The sequence below is a fragment of the Corvus hawaiiensis genome, chromosome 3 (genome assembly GCF_020740725.1).
Source record: "Corvus hawaiiensis isolate bCorHaw1 chromosome 3, bCorHaw1.pri.cur, whole genome shotgun sequence".
In the NCBI taxonomy this organism is placed as follows: Eukaryota; Metazoa; Chordata; class Aves; order Passeriformes; family Corvidae; genus Corvus; species Corvus hawaiiensis.
Window position 1 is genome coordinate 91,368,081 of NC_063215.1, and position 27,675 is coordinate 91,395,755.

General features: G+C 37.3%; 1 protein-coding gene across 4 annotated transcripts in view; it reads left to right on the forward strand.

The window, feature by feature from the left end:
- The window catches only part of SRBD1 (S1 RNA binding domain 1), a 126,521-nt gene extending 99,696 nt beyond the window's left edge, over positions 1-26,825 (forward strand). For all 4 annotated transcript variants that reach the window (XM_048298999.1, XM_048299001.1, XM_048299000.1 and 1 more), the window contains 5 exons: positions 8,296-8,402; positions 10,646-10,822; positions 12,598-12,750; positions 23,363-23,547; positions 25,808-26,825. In XM_048298999.1, the coding sequence (XP_048154956.1) occupies positions 8,296-8,402; positions 10,646-10,822; positions 12,598-12,750; positions 23,363-23,547; positions 25,808-26,097 (912 nt within the window). In that variant the 3' untranslated portion in view covers positions 26,098-26,825. The remainder of the gene's footprint in view (positions 1-8,295; positions 8,403-10,645; positions 10,823-12,597; positions 12,751-23,362; positions 23,548-25,807) is intronic.
- The last annotated feature ends 850 nt before the right edge of the window (positions 26,826-27,675 follow it).

Below are 27,675 nucleotides of genomic sequence, written 5' to 3' on the forward strand. Positions count from 1 at the left end.
TAACAATCATATACTGTCAGGGGTGATGGTGGTTCTAAAACGTTGCTTGGTTTTGAGAATTACAGAAATGTTTGTGTTCTTGTTCCCTTGTAAAAACTGTCATTGAGAACATTTTAGTGCTGACACATAAGTGAAGCTAATTTGTTATTGAGACCTGTCAACTTTTCAACCTCCTATGTGCAAACACTGTTAGTGCCACGTATGTAATAAGAAAAGTGCTAAATACATGCCTTAATGCAAATTTTGCTAAGCCTAGTGCAGAGCACATCTGAAAAGTCATAAGCTTACTATATTATGGTGATTTTTTTTTTTGCAATTGCTTACTTATTCTTTTGCTTTAAATACACCTTGCTGTTATACGTAATGAGTGGTGCTGAAATTGGTTTCATTTATCAAAGATGTGAATGACACAATGGATGCTTATGTACTCTGCCTGTCAAATCCATAAATGCTGCTGACTGAGCTAACTTCTGTTTTTCCACATGTTTCCTGGTTTTCTGTCAGCTTTCAGTCTTCCACGGGTCGTTCAGTAAACACTACTCTGAGTGACTTTTTTGAGTTGCCATATGTCAATCACACTTATTTTCTCTGCTTTTTTATAAGCAGAGAAAATAAGCTTGCTTTATTTGGGTTTGGCTGTCTTCTGCAGGACAGTGTCTTGTGTTCTGTTTCATTCCTAGCTCATTTCTGCTTGTAGCTGGGGTATGGAAGAGGTTGGGGATCAAGGGGAAGGAGTGTCTGATCAAAGTAAAGGAGGAGCCAAATAGAAGAGAGGGAGATAGCAGCAGGATTTGCAAGTGTTCTTTAAGCATATTTAATTTGAGCTGATCTGCTTAAAAAAAGAGTGGGGACCAGGTGAGGGGGGTTTGAGGAAAGTTGAATTACCTTAAAGCTTTTTTCAGCAAGCATTTTCAGGAAGTGGTGTCACCGTAGATAAATTTTTCTTTTCTTCTTAATTGTATCATGACTAATTCTATATAATCACTATTTCTGTGGGGTGTGGGATTAAAAAACTGCTGAATGTCATTGTTTCGCGTCTACATTTTTTCCTAATGAGGGATATATCATTGTATTAAATATATTCTCAGTGCATTGCTGATCTGAGTAACCTGACATTGAAGGTGCTAAGTGTGTGTACTAAATTTGAGAAAGCCAGTGAGAACAAGAAGTTTCTTATATTAGACTTCTAGGGTACAATAAAATATGCATCAACTATGCTAATCTTTCCTTTATAGAAAATAGCCTTAAATGAATTTGTGGGTTTTGTTATAGTTTTTAATAGTATTTCAAGTACCACATTCCTCATTAGAGATGAATGAGAGGAACCCCAATGTGTCTTCAGTAGAGCTGGAAGAAGCATGTGTATTTCTGTAGCCTCCTGCCAAGCTTCTCACATCCTCTGGGGACTCCCTTTGCTCTGAGTAAGGCCGGTGGGAGCTATACCCAGGAGCTGCTGTTCCTCACCCGTCTGCTGCAGGGCAATGGGTGGTCACTGACTTCAGACTAAACAAAACTCCCACAGATGACCACACTAGCTGGGCTTCGTGACTTCTATCTTCTCCCTCTATTACTGCAATCTCTTTCTTTTCTTTCTTGACTCATCCTTCAGGAAAATCTTCAACTGAATGTGTTGCCTTTCAGCCATGGCATCTGTTAAACTCCACTCCTGATGGACCTTGCTCTATCTTTCTGTAGTGTTGCAGAATATCCCCTGTATTCGTAGAGCTTTAAGAGCCCCAAAATATGTGTTTGGATTGAAAATGAAATGCGAGGCTTTCCACCTATAGTAATTTGGATTATTGCCTTTGCTATTTATTGGCAAAAATGTCCCTCTGAAATCTCCAGGAGTGATGTAGTTGCTTATAATTGAAATTTGTATTGCTGCTCCTTAGTCACATAACAATATGCATTGGTGAAAACTTGTACCAGCTCTGGAAAGAGGAAGATGTTTTTGGGTACACATCATTTGCTGCTAACTTGCTCATGTCACAGAAGCTAACTTTAGAAATAGACGTGTCAGTGATGGGGCTGAATTTGTGTAACAAGCTTGGCAGTATTACTGCTTCTGTTAGGACACAAGCACAAGTAAATATAAGATGAATTCCAGCAATTTGCAAGTGACTCTCAAAGCATTTACATGATAAACTGGTGCATTTTTGTTTCCTTACATTTTTTAAATGTTAGAGCTGACAGAGTTTGGTTTTGTTTTATCATTTTCTTTGAAAATCTAAATCCATTTCTTTCTCCTGGGATATTTCAGTAATAGTCATATGCTGTTAAAATAAATAAAATTTGGATTTTTAAAACAAGAAATGAATCAGAGTTAAGTACACAGGATAATAATATATCCTATAACAATATAACATTTGGAAAAACCACAAACAATCTTCAAACAAAATTTAAAAGAAGTTAGATCCTTTTATCAAACATCAGAGGGATAAGCTTGTTTTCTTAGAGTCTAACTGGAAGGGATTTTCCAGAGGATGTTAGAGATTAAAACCCCAATCCTGAACTTTCCCATTTTTCCACCTGACATGTAAGGTATATTTTAATTTTTTTTCTAATTCTGGACATGAAAAGGTGCTTCTCCTTAAACTGTTTCTGTTACTTTAGTCCTGCTGTACTTAAGGGTTTGTTATGAATGCATTTTGCTTTTGTGGTTTCACAAGCATTTGAAATGAAGCTGATTGTATATAGGTTACAGCACTAGTAATGTTTTTCCATTCTTTAAATTTTGAAACACATTGCCATGGATTGAATCTCTGTAAAATAATGTCTTTTTGAACTTTTCTTAGGATGTGTTGTCCCACCTAATTTCTCTTTCAGTAAATGTAATTCAGTTTGCACAGTTATAGCACTTTTTAAAGAAAAAAATATTTTTCAAGAGGCATGTTGTCTGGTCGCACATGTCAATATTAAAATTCATGGATACAGAAGTTAATAGTAGGTACCAAGAAAATAATGTTTTATGAAGTGTTAGAAGTCTTTCAGGACTCACTTGGACAGAAAAAAAGTTAAATTGCATTTACTTCATTGAAGGCTGACTTTTGCAATCAAAGAACAAGTGAGGTATAACTCGATCAAAACCCAAAATAGATCGTCTGGCACACAGCTCAGTCTTATTTAGAATGAATGTTGATCTTGTTATAGTACTGTAATGCTGAGCCTGGGTCAAGAACCTGCAGGTTGCTGCCCAGACTTGAGAACTCATCCCCTCCCCACTGCTTTCTAACCAGCATCATTAGGTCATGTCTGCACTACATTTGTAGGCTCTGCGGGGTACAAGTAATTCCTGCTCGACTGGGTTGCTTGGCTCTTGGGCATTTTAAAGTAATAATGATGCACAGGCTGATTGTGTCTATGTCTACTAATGTTTGTAAATGTAAAATAATCATTTAAGAATTGCTGTGTGTTGCAGTAGAATTTTATGCTGGCTGAATTTGTCTTTCAGATACATATGCAATCATACCATACTTTGTGAAATTATGATTTTATAGGGAACCAGGAAAAGGTTACCAAATGCATTATAATTGTGTTTGTTTGTTTGTTTTGTTGTTGTGTGGAGGTTTGTTTTTGTGGGGGTTTTTTGAGTTGTCAGAGGTAATGAGCTTGGAGTTGTAATTCAGTTGCATATAAAAGCTGCCCATTCTAGTCTAGCACTGGTAATCTAGTGTTCAGACAAAGTTACTGTGCTGATCCACCATCTATGTTCATACACACTGGCTAAGTACAGCCTCCAGGCTTTGTGTGAGCACTGGCTCTTTGACTTGATAAATTTGCCATACTGATGACAAATGTATTTTTACAGTGTCTGTACTGGTGTACTGCTAGAAATAACTGAGCTGAGAGGCTATTAAAATACTGCCTTCCTTTTGTGTACATCAACAAGTTTTTGAAACTGCAGAAGTGATTTCAGTTGCAGTTGAAGGTTTTTAGTAATGTTAATTTTACAGAGAGATTTTTAGTAATGTTAATTTTTTCCGGTGGATGTTTGTAGCTCTTGAAACTGAGTGAAACAACAATCCTTGCCACATACCATATGGCAAGAAAAGATAAGTGAAGTATTGGGAAATAATGATAGAGCAGAACTATCATGTGCATAATAAACAGGTATTCTTAAACATTATTCTTTAGTGGTAAACATTTCGTGCCATGATTATATGAAATTGTGCCAAATTATATGAAATGAAGTTATATTGATTTTTAGGTTGTTGGGATATAATATTTTTTCTGGTAATTTTAACAAGTTTGCTGTGGTCTAATCTGAGTGGTAATCACGACCAGAGAGCTAAATAGCAGCCTTTGATTTTATTCCGTGTTCATGTATATAAGTTATATTTGGGATACTCTCTATAAAAATATTAGAGAAATTTAATGTTTGAATTTAATTTACTAATTGACAGCTCTTTACTGTAGAGGTTTCAATTAATCAGTTAATTTTCTGTCTCTTGTTCCCTGGCTCACTTGGTAACTCCTTAGAAAACAAATACTAAAATATGGTTACAGTTCCTGATACTTCTGAGACAGATGAATTTCTATAGTCTGCCCCACAAAAGGCTCAAACCAAATGTGTAAGTTTTTGCTAATGCTATCTGTGATGCAAGGTGGCTTTGTTTTCTGGAGAGTGATGATAAGCAAAAGTTTGCAGATTTGCACTGGACATCCTGCAATTTGTGGCAAGTCCTTTATTTCTGCTGGCCTTAGTTTCTATAAATTGGGAGTATCAATGCTTTTGGAGATCACCATATAAAATTAAGTCTTCTGCTTCAGATCTACTATTGCAGCGAATATTTGAATGGCAGCCATTTCTGAGTACCCTTTTAGGAAAACCTTAGTGACATATTTGGGTGGTAAATTCAAGAGGATGTTTGAAAGTTGTACCGAAGGACACTCTCTACTCGTTAGATATAGCTGTGATAGCACCTAATGTGCTTGGCTCTGAGCTTAAAGGCTGTCCTGAACAGTTTTAGCAGGTGGGGTGTATTCATTGGGGTGTATTCAGAGTCAGTGCTAATGTGCAAGTGTTCTATTTAGAAGGATTTGCAGGGGATCAGCTGATGCAATGATCAGTAGTGTGTGGAGGGGTTGTGAGAGGCTGTGCAACATCAAGTTCTGCATAACCTCACTTTGGAAGCAGCCTGGCATTCTGGACTTGGGCTTTACTTGTGCAGGTTTTATTCTGGTGCAGTAATGCAACAGTTCTGCATTCCTGTGCTTACAAACCTGTTGCAGGGAGTGAGGAGCAGGGTGTAGGTATGCTCCTAGTAGTGTCCGACTCATCTGATACCACCCCAGTGCATATAAATAGCGCACAGAAGTATATAGCATCATCTAACCTCTGATACTTGAGAAGATGAGTGGAACTGTTGGGAGAGTGGAAAATGCACTGTACTTCTAACATTTCTGAAGTGTAACCTCTTAGTAGGAAGTCTTGGCAATGGTATTGAGTTAATAAAGTTTTTAACTACTTTTAGGAACTAAACATGTAACATTCCTCTAAGCCTTGTTTCAGTGTAAAAAGTGGTGTAAAAATTTCTTCATTATAGCCAAAGGAAGCTTTGATGGTCAGTAGCTGCATCTTGGGAGGCAGGTTTGCCATCTGGAAGGTTTTCCTAGCTTTTACAACTTAACATCATTCACTCGCTAAATGTATCTTACTTCTGTGAGGTACTGGTAGCTTAGGGATTGTTTTATGCTTATCCTGTTCTGTCACATCTGCCTTTTCACTTTATCTGTGCCTTCACATACGTGCTGTGATGTCCATTCCAAGTCACATGGCTCTTATGTGTTGGAGCAATAAAAAACAACTTGTACATGTCTCGTTTTGGTTTTTTTAATGATGATTGTCAAACAGAAATAAAGTTAAGATGCAGATCATCTTTGAGGGACCTGAGAACTTTTTGTCTTCCTGGAAAGAGAAAGAGACAGTTAAGTACTATAGTTTTTTCCAAGATGTGTATGTTGTATCTCATGAATTTTACACAAACTATTGGAATCACAAGCTCAGGTCTTTAGATAAATGCCAATGGTGCATTTGAAACTGAAGGTCTGTGAGCGCTGGTATTTCTTCCACTAGCAGAGATATTTTAGGATGCTTAGCTTTTGATTGTGACATATCCTTTCCTTGATTTATGGGGAGCATAGTTGGCTGAATTACTATGTAGGTTCACTTTGTGCAGGCTGCAAATAAAGCTTGTGCTGTATCAATTCTCTTCCAAAGAGCTCCTTAGAAAGATTAGGCCAGATCAATGGATTTCCTTCTTTGCTACACCGTATGCTATAAGGCATTGTGGAGGCAGTGACTGTTTTGAATCATGTAACTGCATGTTGCTCCTACTGAAGAATCATCATCTTAAGGAATGAGCCTGAAACTTGGGGAAGCAGCAGTCTGCACTTCTCTTTGCCACGGACTCTATGTTTTAGAACAAGATATTTTTTTTTTAGAGATGGCCAAGAACTGCTACAGTTAATAGAACTTATTAATGTAACTTGTGAAACTGTTTCATAATCAACTTGCAAGTACTTTGGAATCAGTAGCCTTCCCTAAAAGCAGAAGGAAATTTTTCTGCATTATTTTCTCCTTTTGCCTTTCTTCATCACAATGAAAAAAAAAAAAAAAAAATAGAATCTTTATCTTCCAATGAACCTCAAATTCAACATTTAGTGAAAAACCTAGCTTGGTATTTGGCAGCTGTACTTGGCAAAGAAGAGAAGATGTGGGTGTTGTTTCTGAACATTTTATTCTGGTTCTTGTGCTGCATTATATAAATGCATCCTTGCATGAGTGTGCATGTGAGCTGGAAGCCTCTAGCTCTAGTGTATTATATGGCTGATGCCAGGAGGAGGAGGGAATATATTCCTCATTAAGAGAAGCTACATCTTCAGTAAAGCAGAAAAAAGAAACACAGGACTTCTTTTAAGGGTATGGTTTTTTGTTTGTCTCTTTATTCAAAAAAGAAGCTATTATGTTGCAGTAGCAACACATTAGTAAGTGGAAACTGATGTTTGATCTGCCAAGTGTACAAGCAAGCTTTGTGGTTATGAGACCAAGACTGTGCAAATGCCAATACTTATGCATGTGTATATGAGCTTTGTGTTTGTAAGTAACTTTATTATGTATCACATCATGAAAATGCATCCCATTACCATCACCTGAAATAGGGAGTTATGAAATGTATTGCCTGAAGTTTTACAACTGCCTCAGTTATTAACCACTGCTTGATGAACTACCAGTGTTAGTAGATTGGGATTGATGCTATTGGCATGTTAAATTTAACCGTGAAATCTTTAAAAGATCTGAATGGCTTAGAACGTAAAACAAAGTAATGGATGAAGTGTTCGGTGCCTTGGCTTGGATCCAGCTTGATGTCCTAAATGAATGCATCATGAAACCACAACAGATCAACCCAGATTTACATGAGTGATGCAGAAGAGCCCTGAAGCTAAGCCAACATAGTGATTGAATTAGCTCTTGCATTTAGAGAGGCTTCTCCCTCCCGGTCAGACTTCTAAGCACTGATGGACTTGTGTGGGGAACTCGCAGTTACAGACTGAAGTATGCCTACATTTGGGAGGAAAAGAAATCTTAGAGCTTCAGAACTTTTAACTTTGACAAGTGTGACTGATTTTTCTTTTAGGGGGGAAGGGGGGAAACACTGTGAACATTTCCATTAGTGGTGCTTTGGTCAAGGACCTGCCAATCTTCCCAGAAATATCTGTTCAAAATTTGAAACATTTTGTTGCCACAGGGTTGATAAGTACCTTATGTATTGCCCACCTTCATACAATACCTGCCTTTTTCTTTTAGTAATTAATAACTGCACTGTAGTGTGATGCTAATAAATGGGACAATTTTGCAAATATCTGTGTGTACAGGTGCAAAAGTACAGCATTTGTGATCTCTTCTCTACTTTATTTTTAATAAACTGATTTTTATAGGTAAATAAATGTCAGATTAAAGACAAGACATGGTGGATGACCAGAAGCATTCCTCTTTTTGAGTAATCATGTTTTTAATAAAGTTTTGTTTTTACAAGATTCAGGGAAATAGTTATTAAAAATACAGGGACATGAAGTGTGTCTTTATTCTAGAGATTTGTATCATGGCAAAGATGTTTCAAAGAGATATTGGGGACATTCTAAAAATATATTCTACAATTCGTGTTTTTAACTGGTACCCTGACATAAGATGTTAAGTTCCAGCAACTATTTTATTGATGTTAGTGCTATATGCAGTTGCTGTTTATGTACACTTTGATACTTCAGTAACTAGATATCTCCATTTTTGTTTCTCAGCATGATGTATCACAGACTTTGCTCAAAGCAACTCTGGACAGTGTGGTTGAAGAGTGTGTCAGCTTTGTAGGAGTTGATATTAACATCTGCTCAGAAATACTATTAAGGTGAGTGAAACATTTTCCTATTCCAGTAATTACATGGCTCTGGATCACAGAGTCTCTGTTTAGTCTGCCATCCGACCCGAGCTCAGCTGGAGCAAATGGCTCTTGCGTTAAACTTCCAATTACATAAAAATGACACAGTAAGACAGTATTTCACTGAATCATTAAGAGTCAGGTTTTAAGGTTATGTGTGATTCTCCAGGGTAAAACTATTCTTCAGAGAAAAACAGATATTTAAAAACTTTGAGCCAACACTGCAATTTTAGAAAAATGCGATATAAGTAATTTGTATTTTTACACTGAGAAAGGGGATTTTCAAATGTACTTTGTCTCTTAGAAGGTATTTTTATAGGTACTTCTAAGTGGAACAGGTTGTAAAACTTGGGCGAGGAAAGGAGAAAAGGAAAGATTTCAGGAGAAACTTGAAAAATTTATCCCTTTTTACCATTTGTTTTTTGTTAAGTAGTTATGCCATGTTTACTTGAAAAATGTTCTGGACTTTATTTTTCTTGGTTAGAAACTAAAAGCTCATTCTCTCTTTAGTGTCTAGAATTCAGTGTTGTTTAAGTGACTAACTCTCAGAAGAGCAAAAGCGTTGCTGTCATCCTCCATAGTAGGAGGGGAAGGAAAAGAACGTCCATAATATTCTGTCCATATTCTTCCATAATATTATTGTCTATAATCAGTAATGAAAATTATATCAGGTATGAAAGCTAGGAAAATTGCATTCTTGCTAGCTCTATATTTTAATTTTTTAGCCCCTTAGAATCATTCTTAAAAACATCTTTCCATGTTTTGGAAAAGCCTTTCTTTCTATTCTTTTGGTTTTCCACTTTCTCTTTCACGTTCTTTTTCTGCATATCCAGCCCCTAGCCGACTGTGTACATGCAGTCTTAAGTTTCCTTCAGAGACACAGTTTATGAGATTGTCACCCTAGCTAGATTGCAGCCTGAGCAGAGCTTTCTGCTTGTGGTTTCTGATGCATCAAATATACGTCTTGACTCATACGACACAGGGAAGGGATGACAGTGCTACAGTTTTCGCATTACTGCTGAGTATTGTGTTGAAAAACTTGAGACCATCAGCAGAAAATTCTGTCAGCTGTGTAATGTTCCTTTGTCAGTGTAAATAAGATGGATTTCTCAATGTTTCTAAGAAATTTTTGAAGAAAATTCCATTCCTAATGATTAATATTCTGTCTGTGGTTAAGGGTGTGTCCCTCTAATTTCATTCTGCACTTTCACCAACTTCGGACTATTTTTATAACTTTTGCTTAAGCATGAGAATAATGGAAAGATTTTTTTCTTTTTTTCCCCTGAGATTTTATGACTCTTGCTGGGTTTGCTGGTGGTGTTTTTCTAGAATCAGTCTGTGCCATTCCACAAACAGGTCACTGCTGCTGCTGCCTTAAAGTAATGGCATCTGATACATAGATCCTAGTGGGTGACATTTCCTTCTCTAGTGCCAGGAGTAACTCCCCACGAGAGCTCTTTTCTCTGTTTTTATGATGAACATACTCCACACACAGAAAGTTTTACTCACATGTACATACAGAAGATGTGCAGTAAGCCCGCTGCTTCCTGAAGCAACCTGGCTAACTGCTGTTGGACTTCACAGGTAAGTTCTTGGCCAGGTCCAAGTTACCCTCAGAACAAGTCATGCAGCCTTTTCCTGATGCTTTTTATTTCAAGAACAGCTGAGAGAAAAGAAACAAGCTTTGTGGATCAGTTAAACTGCGTGAGGAAGGCAAGCTGCTCCCAGCCACTCTCCTTCTGGATAGCAGACATGAGCCCTTCATGTTGGAGCAAGGTGTTTCACTACCATTGGAAGAGCTGAGAGGGGACTGTTCTTACAGGAACAATTTATCTGTTCTGAGCCCTCCTCCCACCCTGTTTCCTGAAGAGGGCAGCTGGGGGCAGGCTCTAAGACATGACAAATTGAATTGGCATTATGGAAATAGCCAACAGATCATAAATTACATGTCCCTGGATTACTAGTTAGGCATGTACAGAACCATATTGCTGTATTAAGTTTTGTTGACTTGAGTGGATTCCTTCCATAGAACTAAAAGAAGGCATCCTTTTTCAGATGATGCCTTTGGTCTGGGAGTCTATTTGCTAATTTCTTAGCAGTTTTTAAGTTTTGTAAACCAGATTTTCTATAGGAATGTGTATCCTTGTAATGGGTAGCACTTGCATTGATGACTGTTCAATGGTAATAAAAGTATTCTGTAAATTTTCTCTTAGACACATTGCAGGGCTGAATACTAACAGGGCTAAAAATATAATTGAATGGCGAGAGAAGAACGGACCATTTATAAACCGAGAACAGCTCAAAGAAGTTAAAGGTTTGGGTCCCAAAACCTTCCAACAATGTGCTGGCTTCATCAGATTCAATCAAGAGTATATAAAGACGTTTTGCAGGTAACAGAGGTTTTAACTGTTCTGACTAAATTGTCTGAAATAGGATAAGACTTTCCCCTTTTCTGCTTTGTATTCATGCTTGAGGCTCAAGGAATCCTAGACCACTGTGCTCTGAAATACAACAAATTAACTTGTTGAAGTTGATGGTTCAAGTTCTTCCTCTGAATAGTCATGACTTGTTAGCCTAGTCCTCTAAGTCAGGGTTTTGATAAATATGTAAGTTTAATCAACAATTTTGGTGTAAGAAATTTGTCATGTGGCAGTGTTGGGATCTGAGATATTAAAACTTTAGTCTTGTGTTTCAGGCATAATTTAGAGGTCTTTAAATTAATTAATTTAATGTGGTAAAGCTTATTCTGCAGAACTTAATGGTAGTAAGCTAGTGCACATCTTTGGAGTTTCAATTTCATTACCTGGAGAGAGGAAGTTGAGTAGCTGCCTCGATCAAACAGTGTCTATATTATACTCCTGTGCCTAGCAAGTGTGATGTGACTGTCTTCTGTCTGCAACATGTGGGGCCTTTTCCCAAGTCCAGTTTGTCAACAGTGCGTCACCCTCTTCCCTGTCATCTCATTCCCTGATTCTGTACCAAGTCTTCTGCTCTTTCAACCATTCATAGCGTTCCTCTTGACCTTTCTACAGCTGAAAATGCCCTTTCTAGCACAATGTCCCTTCTCCTGTCTTCTCTCATTTCCCTTTCCAAAATAAAGAACTAAGAAAGGGCACGGTGGTAGCACCATCCCCACACTTTTGCCACTGGCTCTTCTCAAAGAAATATTTTCCTGGGAAGCACATGCTATTTTTTAGCCAGCGCAGTGCTCAGAAGTAGTACTGTATTCCCAGTTGCTGCTGGCCGAGCAGCACACGCGTAACTTCCAGGCAGGACGTGGGCACATAGGGACTGGCTTTCTGCCCAGGTGGAAGGTATACAGATTGGTTGCCCATCTGGCAGGGAAGCATAGGCTGCAGGCCAAATGGTGCTCGCTGTAAGCACCAGAAGACCAAAGAAATTGCTTCCAAAGCTCTCTATGATTGATAGGTCTTACCTTGTACAGATCTGTTCTAGTTTCTCTAGTTCGTGCTCCAATATAACCAATGAAGAAAAGGCTGATGGGTTTTCTTTTCCCCCCCAAATGTTCACTGGTGAAATTTGAACATTGTTTTGGGTTTTTTTAACCTTCCTGGAACATGATTCTGATGTTAGTGAGATGCCATAAAACCTGGGAGCACTGTATAACCTGAGAAATGGATTTTGAGGCCAAAGTAAAGCTCTAACACCACTGCCTCCACAACACTTCTTGTGGGTCCAGGTGACATAACCAGAGGCTTTTGAAATGAACTTTGAGGTTTCATTTTTATTCTTTCTAATCATGTTGATGACTTTAGAGTGCTGTGTGAAATAATTTTTGTGCTTTTTACTTGAAAGTTAACAAATAGTGGTTATTTTAAAAATTGGTGTGGAAAGAGGAAATTATGTCTGCATTTCTGCCAACAGTTGATGAGTGGAGCCCAAAATGCCAGTGCTGGTTTCAGGTCTTTCAGTGTGTTCTCTTTTGTCCTCCAAAAGCAGGAGCCACTTGTGATTTAGGAAACAAAACCAAAAAGGCATGAAAGGAGCATTTGCAGTAGGAGTCATTTGATGCCTTTAATGTATCCTGAGAAATTTCTTTGTTTGAGGGAAACTTCCAGGGAAAAAGTGTGTTGGTTTTGTGTGTGGACACTGGGCCAGGATCATCTTTGTTGAGAATGACATGTCTATTTTTGATTTCTGGCAGTAATAAGAAAAATGAACTTGGAAGTCGTGCACTTTTGACTAAAGCAGGTGCGCTGGGTAAAAAGAAGAGTAAACTAACACCATGTGCCTTGCAACAGCCCAATCCTTTGGACCAAACTTGTATTCATCCAGAGTCTTACAACATTGCAATGAGGTAAGTGATGGGAAAGCTTTTGAACGACTGACACCATCAATTATTAAAATGGAAGTACTGATTTTTCTGACAACAGTCTGCTCAGCCTTTTGAGGCAGGAATATTTATATTAATTTGAAGCTTTCACCCCTTTCTTCAAGAAGAAGGCATGCTTTGGATATATGCGAGCATGTGGCATTACTATGGGCCTTTAAAATTAAATTTTGACATTGCAAGATCTAATTAAGATGTATATACAAGTTCCCAAACACACGAATGCTATGATTGTTTTACCAAGTGGCTAAAAGAAGAGAATGGTTTTTGTGTATGTCAGAAAAAAGTAATTGGGAATCCATGTGTGTCTCTGAAATGCTACTATAAACTGTGATCTTTTCTATCAGCAGCTCTGATTGAAATTGGACTTTTTTTTCTCTTCAGAAAACATTATTTCCTACCATAAATGGGCACATATTTATTTTTCAAGTGATTTTTGCTGAACAGACTCTTTTCTTAAAAAGTACTGAAGCTAATTTCACCAGTAGCCAGTCACTTTAAGGTTCTTGTGATCTCTGTTGGAAATATTATACCTGGACAAACAAACTCTTGCTTCCTGTTTTATAAACAAAACCATCTTTAAATCTCAGAGAGAGATGCTGAATTTCTGAATTCACGAAACTTGACTTTCTTATCTGGAAAAGTCATACAGGACTTTTCATTTTTAGGACACCTTCCCTTCAGTGTGTACTCTGTTCTCACTTCCTATCCATAGATCTCCATGCTTTCCTTCTGCTAGGCATGCAGTGCACTTTTGTTTCCATCCTCTCCCTGCCACACTTCATTCTTCTTCGTGCCTGATTCTAGGACCCACTGTGCAATTTCCTGGTAGAGTCTATTGCAGTTGTGCAGTGTGTAGATAACTGTTTTCTCCTTTTCCATGACCATTTCCCTTTTTTCTTATGCATCAGCATTTGTTACAAAGTCTCTGCCCTGTGCAGCTATGGGAAAAAACAACCAGGCAAGCTCCTGATCTTAATGATCTTATATTTGGTAGGTGATTTGTAGGGTGTGCAGCTTGGTCACCCCAACTGGAGATTATTCAGTGTAAGTGAGTCAACGTGAAAAACAAAAATAAATTGGTTATTCAAAGATAATTTTGATTTTTCAATATTGAATTTCACTCAAATTTCAAGTACTGGGGTTTTAGTTTTTACCTTTCCAGTCCTGGTACACTAATAAAATAATCAGTAAAGTGGTCACAATGCTACCAGCCTTGCTTGAAGTCTGATGTGGAAGGGTTGCTTTAGGGAGTGGAGAAGTATATCCAGTTAATGGTGGAATACTACAGTAATTCCCCTACACACAGTGTTTTCACAAAGGTTGGTCAGAAAATAAAGAATTGTGACTTTGTTTCCAGAGCAGGAAAGGTTACTTTTATATCTGAAGTGGTGAGTGGGATTGCTATTGCATAGGGTAGAACAGATATTCACATACAGCTGAAATTCTACAATTTTAGTAGGTATCACAGATCATGTAATTGTGATTTGAAATTTGACTGGGAACCCACCACTAGCACTATCTAAAAAATAAATAGAATAAAAAAACTTAATGAGCACAACTTTTACATCTCAGCCAAGACAGTGGTTTGAGTCCCAGGCTTGTGCGTGTTTCAGCGATGGGCTGGCACCTATTGCACAGCCAGCACTGCTTAGAAGGTACCTTGCTGAATCTTAAAATAATGTCTCACCTTCAAACTCGCATTTCAAGAGCTTCTAAGCCAATGCAGAAGTGCTACGTGGCTGGAGACCAGTGTTAATTTATCTCATCATCTCTCTTTGGATAATGCAATTATTTTACAGTAGATTTCCAGCAGTGCCATTTTCTATTTTCTGTTCCTCACCGAACACTTTGCCTTCCTAGACTGAATTTTCTGATGTAGTATTTAGGTCCAAATGTATGTCATAGATATTGTACCATACAGGATTTTATTGTGGGGTTTTTTTAGGTTTGTTTTAATGCAAAAGAATATAAGCTGATTACAAAGCAAGTATACATCAATTACAATATCTGCTAATGAACCACCAAAACTAATAAGCATAGCACCTCTCTCTGTAACTAACTGAATCAGTCTTTTCTGCATCCTTTGGGCTCTTTCTCTGTTGTCTTCTTACTTTTATAGTATTGCTTCATGTAGTATGATGGGTGGGGGGGAAGTCTCCAAGTGCTTTCTGTGCTTTCTGTGAATGTACTTGATGTACAACAGTGTTTGTATTTTTCTTTTTCTTGCAATCAAAAGATAATTTCTTTGGAAGCTTGTTAAATATGAAGGTGACAGCTTTTATGGTAGAGATTGTAGGAATATGCAGCAACTTGATATCCCAAAATGGTGTGGGGAAGGGGGAAAATATGTTTAATGTTTTTTCATGGCAAATAGCTGTTTTGAGAAAAGAAAATATAGCTGTACAGCAAACTGACAAAAGCCAAGAAGTGTAGTATTAAAAATTGACACTGGTGACATAAGGGCTAAATATAAACCAGACATCCTCCCCTCAAGCAACTAATGCTATAATTTAGCAATGATTATATATTTAAAATGACTTTTCAAAAAAAGCATATGAGCTGCTAAGCTTCTCAGAACTTATGAAAACAGCTTTCCAAACCTTTTTTCCTGCCTAAATATGAATTAAGAAAAATTTTTACTAGGAATTCAGAGTGCATGGAGTATTCAGCCCAAAGCTTATCGGGGCTGATGGCAAGTTTTGTTGAAAGGCAGTGGATGGGACTGGGCTTGTAATTTCTTTTTGCTGAGCCTACGTTCATGAGAAGGCTTTTGAGAGCCTGAAGATCCAGTTGTGTTCATGGGGTTGGTTGGAGGTGTCTTACAGAAGTTAGGCAGTACCTGAAAGTCTAGAATGTTAGAATTAAACTAGATTAAAACCTAATTGATAGTTCTTATAACTTAAAATAAAATGCATGAGAAAAGTTGAAACTGTTGGATGTAGATTAGAATTGGTATTTAATAATAAAGTTTTCTTAAAAATACATCTTTATGAATTCTCTGGCTTTAGTGCTATCAAAGTATTTCTTTCTTCTTTTTCTATGCTTACACTGAACTTTGTCAGGGAGTGTGTCAAGTTCACAGGTGGATCTGTGCTGCCAAAGGGCAGAATTGTCTTGAATATGACCAGATTTGATCAAAACTACAGTACCTCTTACCACAAAAATTAAAATGTATGGAATAGCTGCTGCATAAATGAATCATAAAGGCTTCCTCATGCAATGTCTACCACATCTTGCTATGAGAAAGTAGTTTCTGAAAGTTTTATTGGATTAAAAGTTTTCATGGAAAATTGCATTTATTTTTAAATGAAATAAGATGGTGATTTTTATCCCCTGCTTATAGCCAAATTACCCAAAGGCAGCAGTCTACATTGCAGATTTATGACATGCAAAATTATCAGTTTTTAAAACAATGTTTTTGAGGGATAGAAATTTACCAAAATTTGAAACCACTAATTTTCTTTTTCAGGACTATTTTGTAGCTTGAAAAGCCAATCCATTAAAGAAAAATATGGTTAAAAGAATTACTCCCAAGTGGTGACTTTGGTTGCCAAACTTCAGGCTGAAACCAATTTTTAGGGCTGATTTAGAAACCCCTGAAAAATAAGGTTTTTATAATGGAAACTCTGATGTAATCTTTACTACAGTGGTACAAATGGTGCTGGTATGATTGATTTATGGCATTTAAGCATCTTAACTTAAAATCTGTACCATTTCTGTAAAATAATTGGAAAATATCCTACTGGTGATTTAACACGCTCTGCAGAAGACCAAAACATTTTTGTTCATGGTTTCCACACTGTCAGAGCTTGGCTTTGTCATGTGCAGCGATCAAGCTTATGGACACCTCTAAATATTATGAATTGGAATTTCCAAAAAGTTAAAATAAAAACCTCAAAACTTTATAGACAGCCTATTCTCTTGCAAAGCAGAACCGTGCTTTAAGTTTCTGAAAAGTCTATATGTGAAAACCAGTTTATAGTGGCAGAATCTTCTACATACAATTAATACAATATGTAGAGCATATCCAATTTCTTGGGATGTATTGTTAAAGAATTGGTAGGAAAACAAAGGAAACATTTAGGAAGTCCCCAAAAGTTACAACCAGGTTATGCTTATAGACCAATGTGTTGGAAAGAAAAGGGAATGCTTTTCCTTTGTTCTGTCGGTCTGCTGGGTGCAGTTGGTTTCATGTGACTGAATTTTAACATTTGCTGATTTTTTTATTCAAATCTCATTAAAATGCTTTTTGTGATAGGTTGGCACTCAGAATGTGTATTTGCTGCTCACAGATTGCAGCATCTGGCAGGCAGGTTGTATTTTAGCCTGACTTAGAGATACAAATTTTTGCCAATATAAAAGATCTAAAGCTGTGATTTAGAGTAACAAAGGTGAGGATCTTCCTTGGCTAATTACCCAGGCTTAGGATCTCACCTGGTAGAGGCCAGTCCTGCTCACTGTGGTTGCTTATAACTTAAGATAATTTTTTGACATACTGAGAAGAGTCACTTGCAGTGAAGATTTATGTCTTCTGTGTATTGATAATGCTGCTTGATATCTTCAGAAGGAATTCAAAATCCTGAGAGACTTCCTGTGCTTTTTCTTCACTGAAGCTAAACACTTGGATTTGGCGCTCATTTCAGCAAGGCATTTGTGTTGATAACAGTTTATATTCCATTGTAGGCCAATCAATCATATTTCAAATAACCCTGGTGTTTCTTGTACTCTGTATGGGTGGATGTAACAGCTTTGGGTTTTTGTAACAGCTGATCCATGGTATCTCATTTGCTGTGCTGATAAGCTGCATTTGCTGGCTTTGAAGGCAAGTACAGGCACATGAGAAAATGCAGAAGAAAAACTGTTGATGAGGCCACCGAAAGAAAGAGATTTTCCTCTCCTGCCCTTTATGCAACTGGAAACTTGTCCTTTTATGGCATTTCCAGCTCTCTGGCAGGCTGGTTTGCCTCTATCCAGATCCCTGAGTTGTCACCTGACAACTGAGGCAATGCTTAAGGGAAGTAGAAATCAGGGAGGGAGTTAGTATGGTATTTGAGCAATGAAGACTAATTGTTGTGTCCTACTTAATAATGCAGTCTACATGTGAATATTTTTACAGAGGATACGAGTTGTTACTGTGGTGGGAGGCCTTTCCTTACAAGTCATCAGAAATATCTCTTGTCCACTTGAATGAGACTGTACTTGCATGTACATGTGTGTGGGTATTCAAGTTATTTACTGTGCAGAATAATACTTAATAAAGTCTTACATTTGGGGTTTTTTTAAAAAGAAACTTTAAAAACTTAAACTCAGTCAATTAATGAACCTTTATGACTATTTCCAATAGCCAATGTCCAGCCCCAGTTAAGGAGAACACTTGCAGAATTGTGGCCATTAAGTATTATAAATAACAGTTCAAATTCATCACTTTTGAAGGCCAGTTCATTCACAGGTTTTCTACTAACTTAAGTGGATTTTTAGAAGCCATATTTTTGAAAGTGATCTTGTCAGTAAACAAAAGAGCAGAAAAAGCTTTCACTGCCAATTGCCATCCAATAAAGAGATTTTGAAACTTTAATGTGTTGTAAAATACAGTTAACAAGAATGATTAGAAGAACTTGGAAATAATGGAGAAATATGCTCCATTTACACTATAAATACTAGACACATAAATCAAATGGTATGCTTTAAATTCGTTGTAATTTTTGGAACTTACATAACTTCCCACTAGTTGCATGTAGAAAAAAATATGGGACAAAACCCCCCAGAAGACCTTTTTAATAGAATTATCTCCTTTAAGTGTAGTATACTAGTTCTTTGTGGATAACTAATCATGTTTCACTATTTTGTATCTTGGGTTGCACTCCGGTTATGTGATATATCAACAATCATGAGAACAGCCAACAGCAGCGTGCCTAATGGTATGGGAGCAAAGTAGCTATGCTGTAGTGGAACTGTGTCTGAATTTCTTTTCTCATTTAGAAACTCATTGTGTCTCAGAATTTATACGTTCGAAATGTCATAAACTGAGTGCTTTCTGCATGCACTCCAATAATCTGTATTATTAATTATTTATGCATTTGAAGAAAAACGTATTGGTTAAATAACTTTGGCTAAACCACATAAGTAGTTTTAGATATATTTGAATCTTTAGCTTTCTATGTCCAGCAATTAATTGCAAAGAGTAAGCACAAATAGTTTGATACATAGTCTTCATCGGTAATCAAAAATTTAGGATCCGTATCACTGGTGGGAACAAGAGCAGTCAACATCTGCATTATACAAATACTGCTTTTGCACTTCAAAACATTACTAAATCATAAATGTCTGTATAATTTAAGCTTGTTACTGTCATAAATGTACGTTTTACCTAACAAAGTGCATGCTAATGCAGAGTTGTTTTGTTTTCAGAGTGATTATGTTGCTTTACCGTTAATTCATGTGTGCGCTGTGACAAGATGTAATGGCGTATCATGTTGCTTTAATGTAATGAATCCAGTACTCCCAGCTCTTAAGTCGTGTTGCTGGAAATGATTACATAAAACAGAAATGACTGTAACTAAAGCCCTTGCAAAGCTTTAGAACTCCTGCACATTATAAGAAGCTTTTTGGGGGTGGTTAGAGTAACTTCTTAAAAATTTACTGTAGGCTTCCCTTGGTAAAATTTTTACTCCCTTCTGACTGATTTTTTGCATTCCAGTGAAATTTGCATTACCTTTTAAGCATTGCAAGGGCTGTGCTGTAATTTTGTGCAGATGTCTATGTTAAGTGAACGTGATGTGCTTATTTGTTACATTTATGCTACTTTTCTTTCTTTCCTTATCTGGATAAGATGGATGAAATTATGTATTAAATAAAAACATCAGTCATTTATCCATGACCATTCTCTGCAGGTCCTGTAAGACTGCAAAGATTGCTTTTAAAACTAAGGTGATTGCAAAGGTTTCTGAGGATTCTCTAAATCTCAAAACCATAAAATTCAAAGTTCTAAACTGTTTAAATTTCACCCTGTTCTTCCTAAGGCTCTGGCAGCTTTTATCTGAGTTGATGTACATTGAGCAGAAAGTTCACCATTCATTCAGATACTCAACATTTGAGGAAGTAAGGGTAATATATCTTATAAGAATGACCTCACTTCAGAAAAAAAGTCTCATCTTCCCCATTTCTGTTAACTTTTCTTTAGGTTTTGTCTTTCTACTAGATAAACATAGCACTTGAGCTACTGCAACATATTATTTATTTCCCATATGTAGCCAGGAAAATACTTTAAGGACTTTCATTTTTGCACAGATCATTCATGTTCTTATGTTGTGCAGCTGGGGTTGTCATTAACAAATTGTGTGAGAGAGATATTTCAAGGATTTTAGTGAGATAGTTGAACATTAAGAAGATCAAAATATTTAAATTAAGGGAAACCTCTTTTTTACCTCATAGCCATATCCCAGCGTTACTACCAACTATGTCTTTTTTTTTCTGACCTTGAAATAACTCTTGGAGGAAGTTGTTGGATTGCTTTTTTAAGGAAAAAATAAACTTTGTTCTTAGCAATGACATTTAAAAATAGAAATTATCAATGTAATGCACCACTGTTCAGTCAGAAACTTGTGCTTTATAGTGATTTTTTTTTTTTAGCCCAAGTGCCCTCAGGCTATGTTAATTTGAGTAAAAATGATACATTAAATATATAATTAGAATAATCAGTATTTCTAAAACTAAATGCATCTGCAATCACTAAGAAGTTACTTTAATTTGGAAATACTTTAATACATAGGTTTTACCTAAACCTGTTCTAAAAAGGTGAGAATTTCCAAAATAGAAATAATACTGTTTCTTATAAGAGTATTTCTTCTCTGTGTGTGGGCATGCTGGGCTTTGTTACCGTGCTTTGTTTTGCTGTGATATATAACTTATAATTCTGAAATATTCTTAACAGAATGCCTGATTTTTAGAACATTAAAATTCTTTAGAAGTTGATGGGACTTCTCATGTACTTGGAATTGGGCATGTGTTTAAGCATCATCTTCAGGTGGAGCCAAAATTTTACTATGGGCAGTAACCACGTTAATAAATTATTTACATAACTGTAATTGATAACGTAGGACCCAAACCTACCACCCTTGCCTAGATGAGGAATCCTTTTTAATTTCAGATAAATGCTTTGGGATGTCCAGAGGGAGGCGGTTGCAGGGAAGGAGTGGGGGGTGAAATACCTTTCATGAGTTGTGCTTGAAGGCTTAGGCACTTGGTTTGTGTCCTGTTTCAGGCTGGTTTTCTTTCCAGCAGTGTGCACGTAGCGCCGTTCATTCTGATTGCGTTATCCACACGTTTCACATCTTTGTGTGTAACAGGGGCTTTTTATTACCCCTTGGTGGCTGTTTTGTGTGGTTGCACTCACTAGTGGTGAAACCCACCCCTGATCAATTTACGAAGTCAATGCGCTTCTGCGAAATTCCAATGGTGAGAAAGTGTTACTTGGTGTACTCAAGCCGAGTTTCCATTTGAAGGGAAATAAAGCCAAGTACGTGAATGTCAGCAAACTTGTTTATAGGGGTGGGTGGTAAGGCATACATTATTTAGAAGGTTGAGTCATGAGGCTGGTCGGGTTTGTCATGTTACATCTGGCATGTCAGTCAAAGCTGGGGCAGCTGCCGCCTGTCACTAGTGCTCTGCTGGGGCATTGTCCAGCCACCAGCATTAGCAGCCCCCAGCAGTCTGGAGAGGAGCACTTCACCTGGGCCTGGGCTCATTTTCAGAGTGATCATTGCAGCCACTTTTGGGGCTCCTTTAAGACCAAAAAAAGGTGGTTTCATTTCACAGAACATCGGATATTTTTCATATCTATTATTAGACAAAATATTTGAGCTGTAGTGGTGAGGTTTGTTAGCTTACAGAAAAAGAAATTGCACTTGATATTATAAAACATTTTGCATGTTTTGTTATATACTTTGCTTCCAAACCACCTTAAACTACTTTAAAACGTGATGTCAAAAGTCAAAATGCAGTCAAAGCAAAACTCAATAAATCCTGAGAACAGCACCATCCACTGAGTCCTTAGTAAATTTCATTGTATACTGCCACAAGAAAGATGCATATGCACTAAAATAATTAGTGAATACTGTATTTATCACTACTAAGTGCAAATCTCTGTGTTTGACCAGCACACTTAAGTCACTATGCTTGTACTTGAATTCAGTAAAGAAGTGGAAGTCCTGGCAGCCAGTTATAACAGATGTCCTCCTTTAGCAAAATTAGTGGACATTTTTAAGTGAAGCTTTCCCCTCATGCTCAAAGATGAATTTTGTGATTTACTGAAAGTCAGATATTACTTTAATTATGTCTCTTCAATTTATATTTTGTCAAAAATAAATTTAGTTTTGTGTTTCAATCTGTATGACTTTCTATTGCTCACCATCTGAAAAAATATCAGTTGGATTTCTTGAGTTAAAAAAGAGGAAACAACAAAACAAAAAAAACCGTCTGGGTCTCCTGACAAGAGAAACACTAGCCTCAGGTTTTGATAAAAGCACAGCATGTATTTTGGTAGGGGAAAGAAGGTTGAGTATCCAGGGCTTTTGCTCTCTTATAGAGCTGGAATGTCTCCCATCAAGTTCAGGGCATGAACCTGCTGATCAGCTCTTCTTTTGAGACTTCTAGTTTACACGTGTTGTGGAGCAGGATAAGGAGAGGAAAAAGGGATCTCTTTTAGGAATTGGGAAGGAATGTGTACTCCCACTCTGTAGGACAGGGACAATAATTCTACCTTTCTGCTGTGGTGGAGAATATGCAAAAAAAAAAAAAAAGTTCTTCCCACCAACAATATGGGGCATGATAAAGCAGGGTAGAAGAGGCTTATTTATTCATGGTGAGATGCAGATCAGGGCGGAGATCACATGTCAGGACATAATTATTTAGAAGTATTTCTTTTCAGCTTTTTAGATATCAGTCCAAATTTGTCTCAGTCTGCAATGTGTGTATGTATGTGACAATAAGGAAAGATAAGAGTGTTTGTGTTGTGTGAATACTTTGACTTAATGATTACCTAGTGTCTGAAAATGTTCTGAATGTTCTTAATCGTGAAGTTCACAGGCAAGAGAAGTATTTCATGCTAAGTTTCTCTTAAGTTGGGTTAAAGATTTTTCATATTAATTCAATATTTTGAATGTTCATTGTTGCTTTACTAAATTGCTATTCATTTTAATTTGAATGAGAGTGACAACTACAATAACAGCATTATAGAACTCTCACTGATTTCTAGGGAACTTTCATGGTAAAAGACATCTTTCAGTAATAGGGAAATTCAGTTTTATTGTGAGATGAAATAATTGGTCTGAAAAAAGATTTTAATTGCATTTTAATATTTTGTTTCTAGTTTTGCAATCTGTTCCAGAAGATACACATATACAGACTCTAAGTTTCCATTTATGTGTCAGATCAGTGATGAGAGGATATGCACTTGAGAAACTGTTCATATTTTTTTAGCAGAAGTTTTGTTCATGCATCAATGATAAGTAATAGAGCAAAGGTTCCGTTCCCACTAAAGGATGTTACAAATCTTTTTATCTTTGTTTGAACTTCCTAGGTTTTTATCTCTCATTGGAGGAAATGCAAATGACATAGGAAAATCAGATATGCAGCAAAAAGTAAATGCAGTAATTCAAAAGGAAGGACTGGAAGGCACAGCCAAAAGGCTTAATACCACTGTGCACACACTGCAGCTGATCATTGATGGTCTCACTCAGCCTGAAGGCTACGACATCCGAACAGGTAAACCTCAGTTTGGAAGGGTGTAATCTCAGTTTGCTTGTTCTACATATCAGTTTTAAACTAGCACACTTTCTTCTTCTAAAATCAGTACTAGATTTTCATGGACATGTAACTCCATTTCTTTTCTCAGTCAAGGTAAAGGCTATATCATAGTCAGATGTTTCTTTCCAGTTTCCAGGTAGGTAAGGAGTGTGAATCCTGTCTGAAATCATGGCTTTTTCGGCCATAGGAAGGGGAGTTGTATGGCTGTTAACAAATGAAATAGTTTCAATATGTTGACTCTCTACTGATTGAATCTGTGTTGGCTCTCCATCACGGAGGGGAATGCTGAGTGGAACTGAAGCACATGGCTCATGACCTACCCTGGTTAAAACCTGCAGTGGTACTGAACAGTTTGAGGTAGAGGAAAAGAAAGATGAGGTAATGAAGTAAAACATCTGGGGATGCTGTTGTGTAATGAAACAGCTGGATTCTCTTATGACAGCAGGAGATAAAGGTAGACAGCAAAGATGGCAGCTTGTAATAACAAATAATAAACGTATGCTTGAGAAACAGCCAAACCAACATTTCTGTCCCCGTCTTTTGGTTCATTAATAGTTTCCATGCATATTTTTTAAATATTCCCCACTAGTGATCTTGAAAATATGTATTTTTGTTGTCTCAATTTGTTCTGGTGATCTCACATCTAAATTACAGTAGGCTGTTAACACAGGAAGACATAAAAGCAAAAGAGAGAATCTTCAGTGGAAATACTCATATTCTGTTGATCTAGGACATTCATTATTACTTTAGACAGACTCTATGACTGGAGTAGGCAGCCTAGTAGCCTTATGTAGCTGTATGAATTTCTCCATTGTGAGTCCTTCCCATGGGCTGCAGCTCTTCATGAACTGCTCCAGCATGGTCCCTTCCATGGAGTGAAGTCCTTTAGAAACAGACTTTCATTGTTCCCTAACGGGGTCACAAGTCCTGCCAGAAAACCTGCTCTAGTGTGGGCTTCCCACAGGGTCACAGCCTTCTGGCATCTACCTGTTCTGGTGTAGGGCACTCCAAGGGCTGCAGAGGAATCTCAGCTCTGGCAGCTGGAGCTCCTTGTCCTCCTTCCCTTGGTGTCTGCAGAGCTGCTTCTCTCACATGTGCTCACTTCTCTGTCCTGTTGCTCTCTCATTCTCTCTTCAAGTCGCTGTTGCACAGGGATTTTTTTTTTTTTTTTTTTTTCTTTTAAAAATGTGTTATCCCAGAGGCACTTACCACCATTGTTGATGGGCTCGGCCTTGGCCAGCAGGGGATCTATTGGACACAGGCAAAGCTGCTAGCAGCTTCTAACAGATGCCACCATTCACAAGAGCCCACACACACACCTACCAAAACATTGCAATGCAAAGCCAATACAGATCCACAGACTGATTAAATTCCAGAGCATTTTAGCTATCAACTTGTTTAGGCTGAATTTTATTTCTCAAAAGCACACAGAGAAAAATGATGGCAATTCTGGTTTGGTGATGTTCCCTGTGGAAAATCTCAGTCCTTATTGTATCTTGGAAAGGTGAAAAAATGGCAGGAAAAGATTGAAAGAGAAGTTGTTGAGATGACTCAGAAGGATTTTCTGCAGAAGCAGAAAGTGGTAGGGAAGTAAAAGAGTTTAAAGCATCTATCTGTGCCCTTAAATGCAGAATGTGAACATTAATATCCCAGTATATTCCCTGCTTAAGATAGTGCCTGCGGGATTTTCAGGTTGTCAGTGCAAAGCAGCACTGTGATGAAGCTTGTGTGACGTCGTGGTCCAGATAAACAGCAAGCCTAAGAACCGTGCATTGCTGACTTTTCTCTTAGTATGTGATGAAACTGAGTACTCACCTTCCTGTGTAGAAATTTCTATAGGAATAGAATTTCATTATAATTGATGTAGCTCAAGAGTCACCTCAAATATTTTCTCCCTAGATCGGAGAAAATTTAAAGAATCTTTCATTCACTGGCTACTATACAACACGCTTCTGATCCCCTCATGATAGTTTTCAAAACACAAAATTCACTATACTTATTACTTCACTCATCAAAGTCCTCTAAAGTGATTCACAAAAATATAAGAAAAGTTGTTTATCACAGATGGGTCTTTATTTTAAAAATGTACAGAAAGCAGTATTTGGGACCTAAGAGCTCCCTTGGGATGACTTACTAGTTAGAAACAATCATCTGGAAACAACTCTTAGAAAACCTTTTTCTCCAGCGTCTTATTTGTGTTTCTTGTTTCTTATAACAGATTTTGATAAACCTGACTTCAAGAGAAGCATAGTCTGCTTTGAAGACTTAAGTGTTGGTGCTGTTTTGACTGGAAAAGTTGAAAATGCAACGCCATTTGGAGTGTTTGTTGATATTGGTGTGGGAAAATCGGGTTTGATTCCAGTGCGGAACATAACAGAAGCAAAACTCGCTAAAGCGAAGAAGAGAAGAAGCCTGGGCCTAGGTCCTGGAGAAAGAGTGGAAGTTAAAGTGCTTAATGTTGACATTCCTCGATTGAGGATCACCTTGGATCTTATTCGTGTGTTATGAGAGGGGTTTCAGGAATTGAGCCTTGACTTTAAAGGTTAAGTGATGTCAGCTAGGTTATGGAGACTCAGGCATTTAATGAGTGTCAAAAATGAACACATTTTGAAACCTTCAGCGCCTTGCTTTTTTTAATTTTTTTTATTTTTTTTTTTAATTTTTTTTTTTAGTTTAACAGTTTTACCACATTTCTTGAATCCTTTCTGTTAATAATTGCTGGAACAGTATTTTGGATTACCTCCAAGCAACCTTGTTATTTTGTCTGCAGAGCAAATGAAGTTCCAGTGGGCTGTCAGACAGATCTCTTATCTGTTGTCTGTGCAAGGTTTGCTGTCTTCATCTTCAGTTAGTACTGCACAAGCAGACACATCTGTAGCTCGCCTTCCAAAAAACAGCCATTCAGTTTACCTGTTTTCTGGCTGACAGTCTAGGAGAGTTGTAGGAAAAAAGTGATCTTTTTAAGTTAAATGGTTATGATGTTGCTTCAAAAGTAGTCTGAGGAAAAAGCATCTGCTAAAAGTATTGATGGTTCAGAAATAGTTATATTTAATTTATTTGACCAACATTATTAGGAGGTCTTTTTACCTGTATTATTTTTGCTTGTTCAGTTATCATGGATTAACACAGTTGGATGTACCTTGCAGTTTAAGGAGCTTTGCTCAAAGGTGGCAAAAGACATTTATGTTGTTCTATATTTCTGCAAAATAAAAACATTTCTGTCCATGTTTTCTCAATGTACTGGTTCTACAAGTGATTTAATAGTCCTAGTTGTCTTTCTTTCCAGCACATGCTTAATCAGTAACACTTCAGCTTGAGGATTTGTGTTTTAATAAGAATGCTCACTGTTTCCTGCTAGGAGTACCTAGCACAGGAGGTTTGTTTCTTCTAACTAGAGACTTCTTGTTTTTGTGGTATTTAGGTGGTGTTTCAAAGGATTTACCACTTGAGCCAAGTTTGCAAAGGACAGGTATCATGGAAGATCAGTTTCCAGCAATAGTGGATACATATATGTAGTCTTTCCAGGGAGTTTTTGGTGTGTTGGACATTTATTCCTTTGCAGCCTAACTTGCCTGTAAGTTGGCAGAAGCTCTGGTCTGCAACAGATGAGCCCAAATATACTACAGCAAGTGTCAAACATCTTCAGTGACAAGGTTTCTAACTACAAATGTCCAAGTAGCTGTTGGCACGGGGTCTATGCATGAGTTAGGAAAAGGTTGGCGTGGTTTAATCTCCCAGGTCTGTGCTTTAGTTTTCAAAACGATGAGCCAGCTGTAGACAGTGTATTTTGGATATTAAAGAATCATTTAGCAGATGGAAAAAAGGAGACAGATCTTACTAGCTTCACTGCATTTGTCCACTGGAGAAAAGACAACCATTTTCTATTATGTTAAAGTCAGCACAGCTTGGAATCATGTTTTGCAGGCCTTTTGAAATTTTCCTGTAATACTTCTGCAAGGTAGATTTTGTTGTTATGAGATTAGAAACTGTAATACCATGTTACTGTCTTGGAAAACAGAGATGCAAAGCAAAGAAGTTGAAATTATTTTTTTCTGCAGGTGATACATTCACTTACAGCAGTATGTC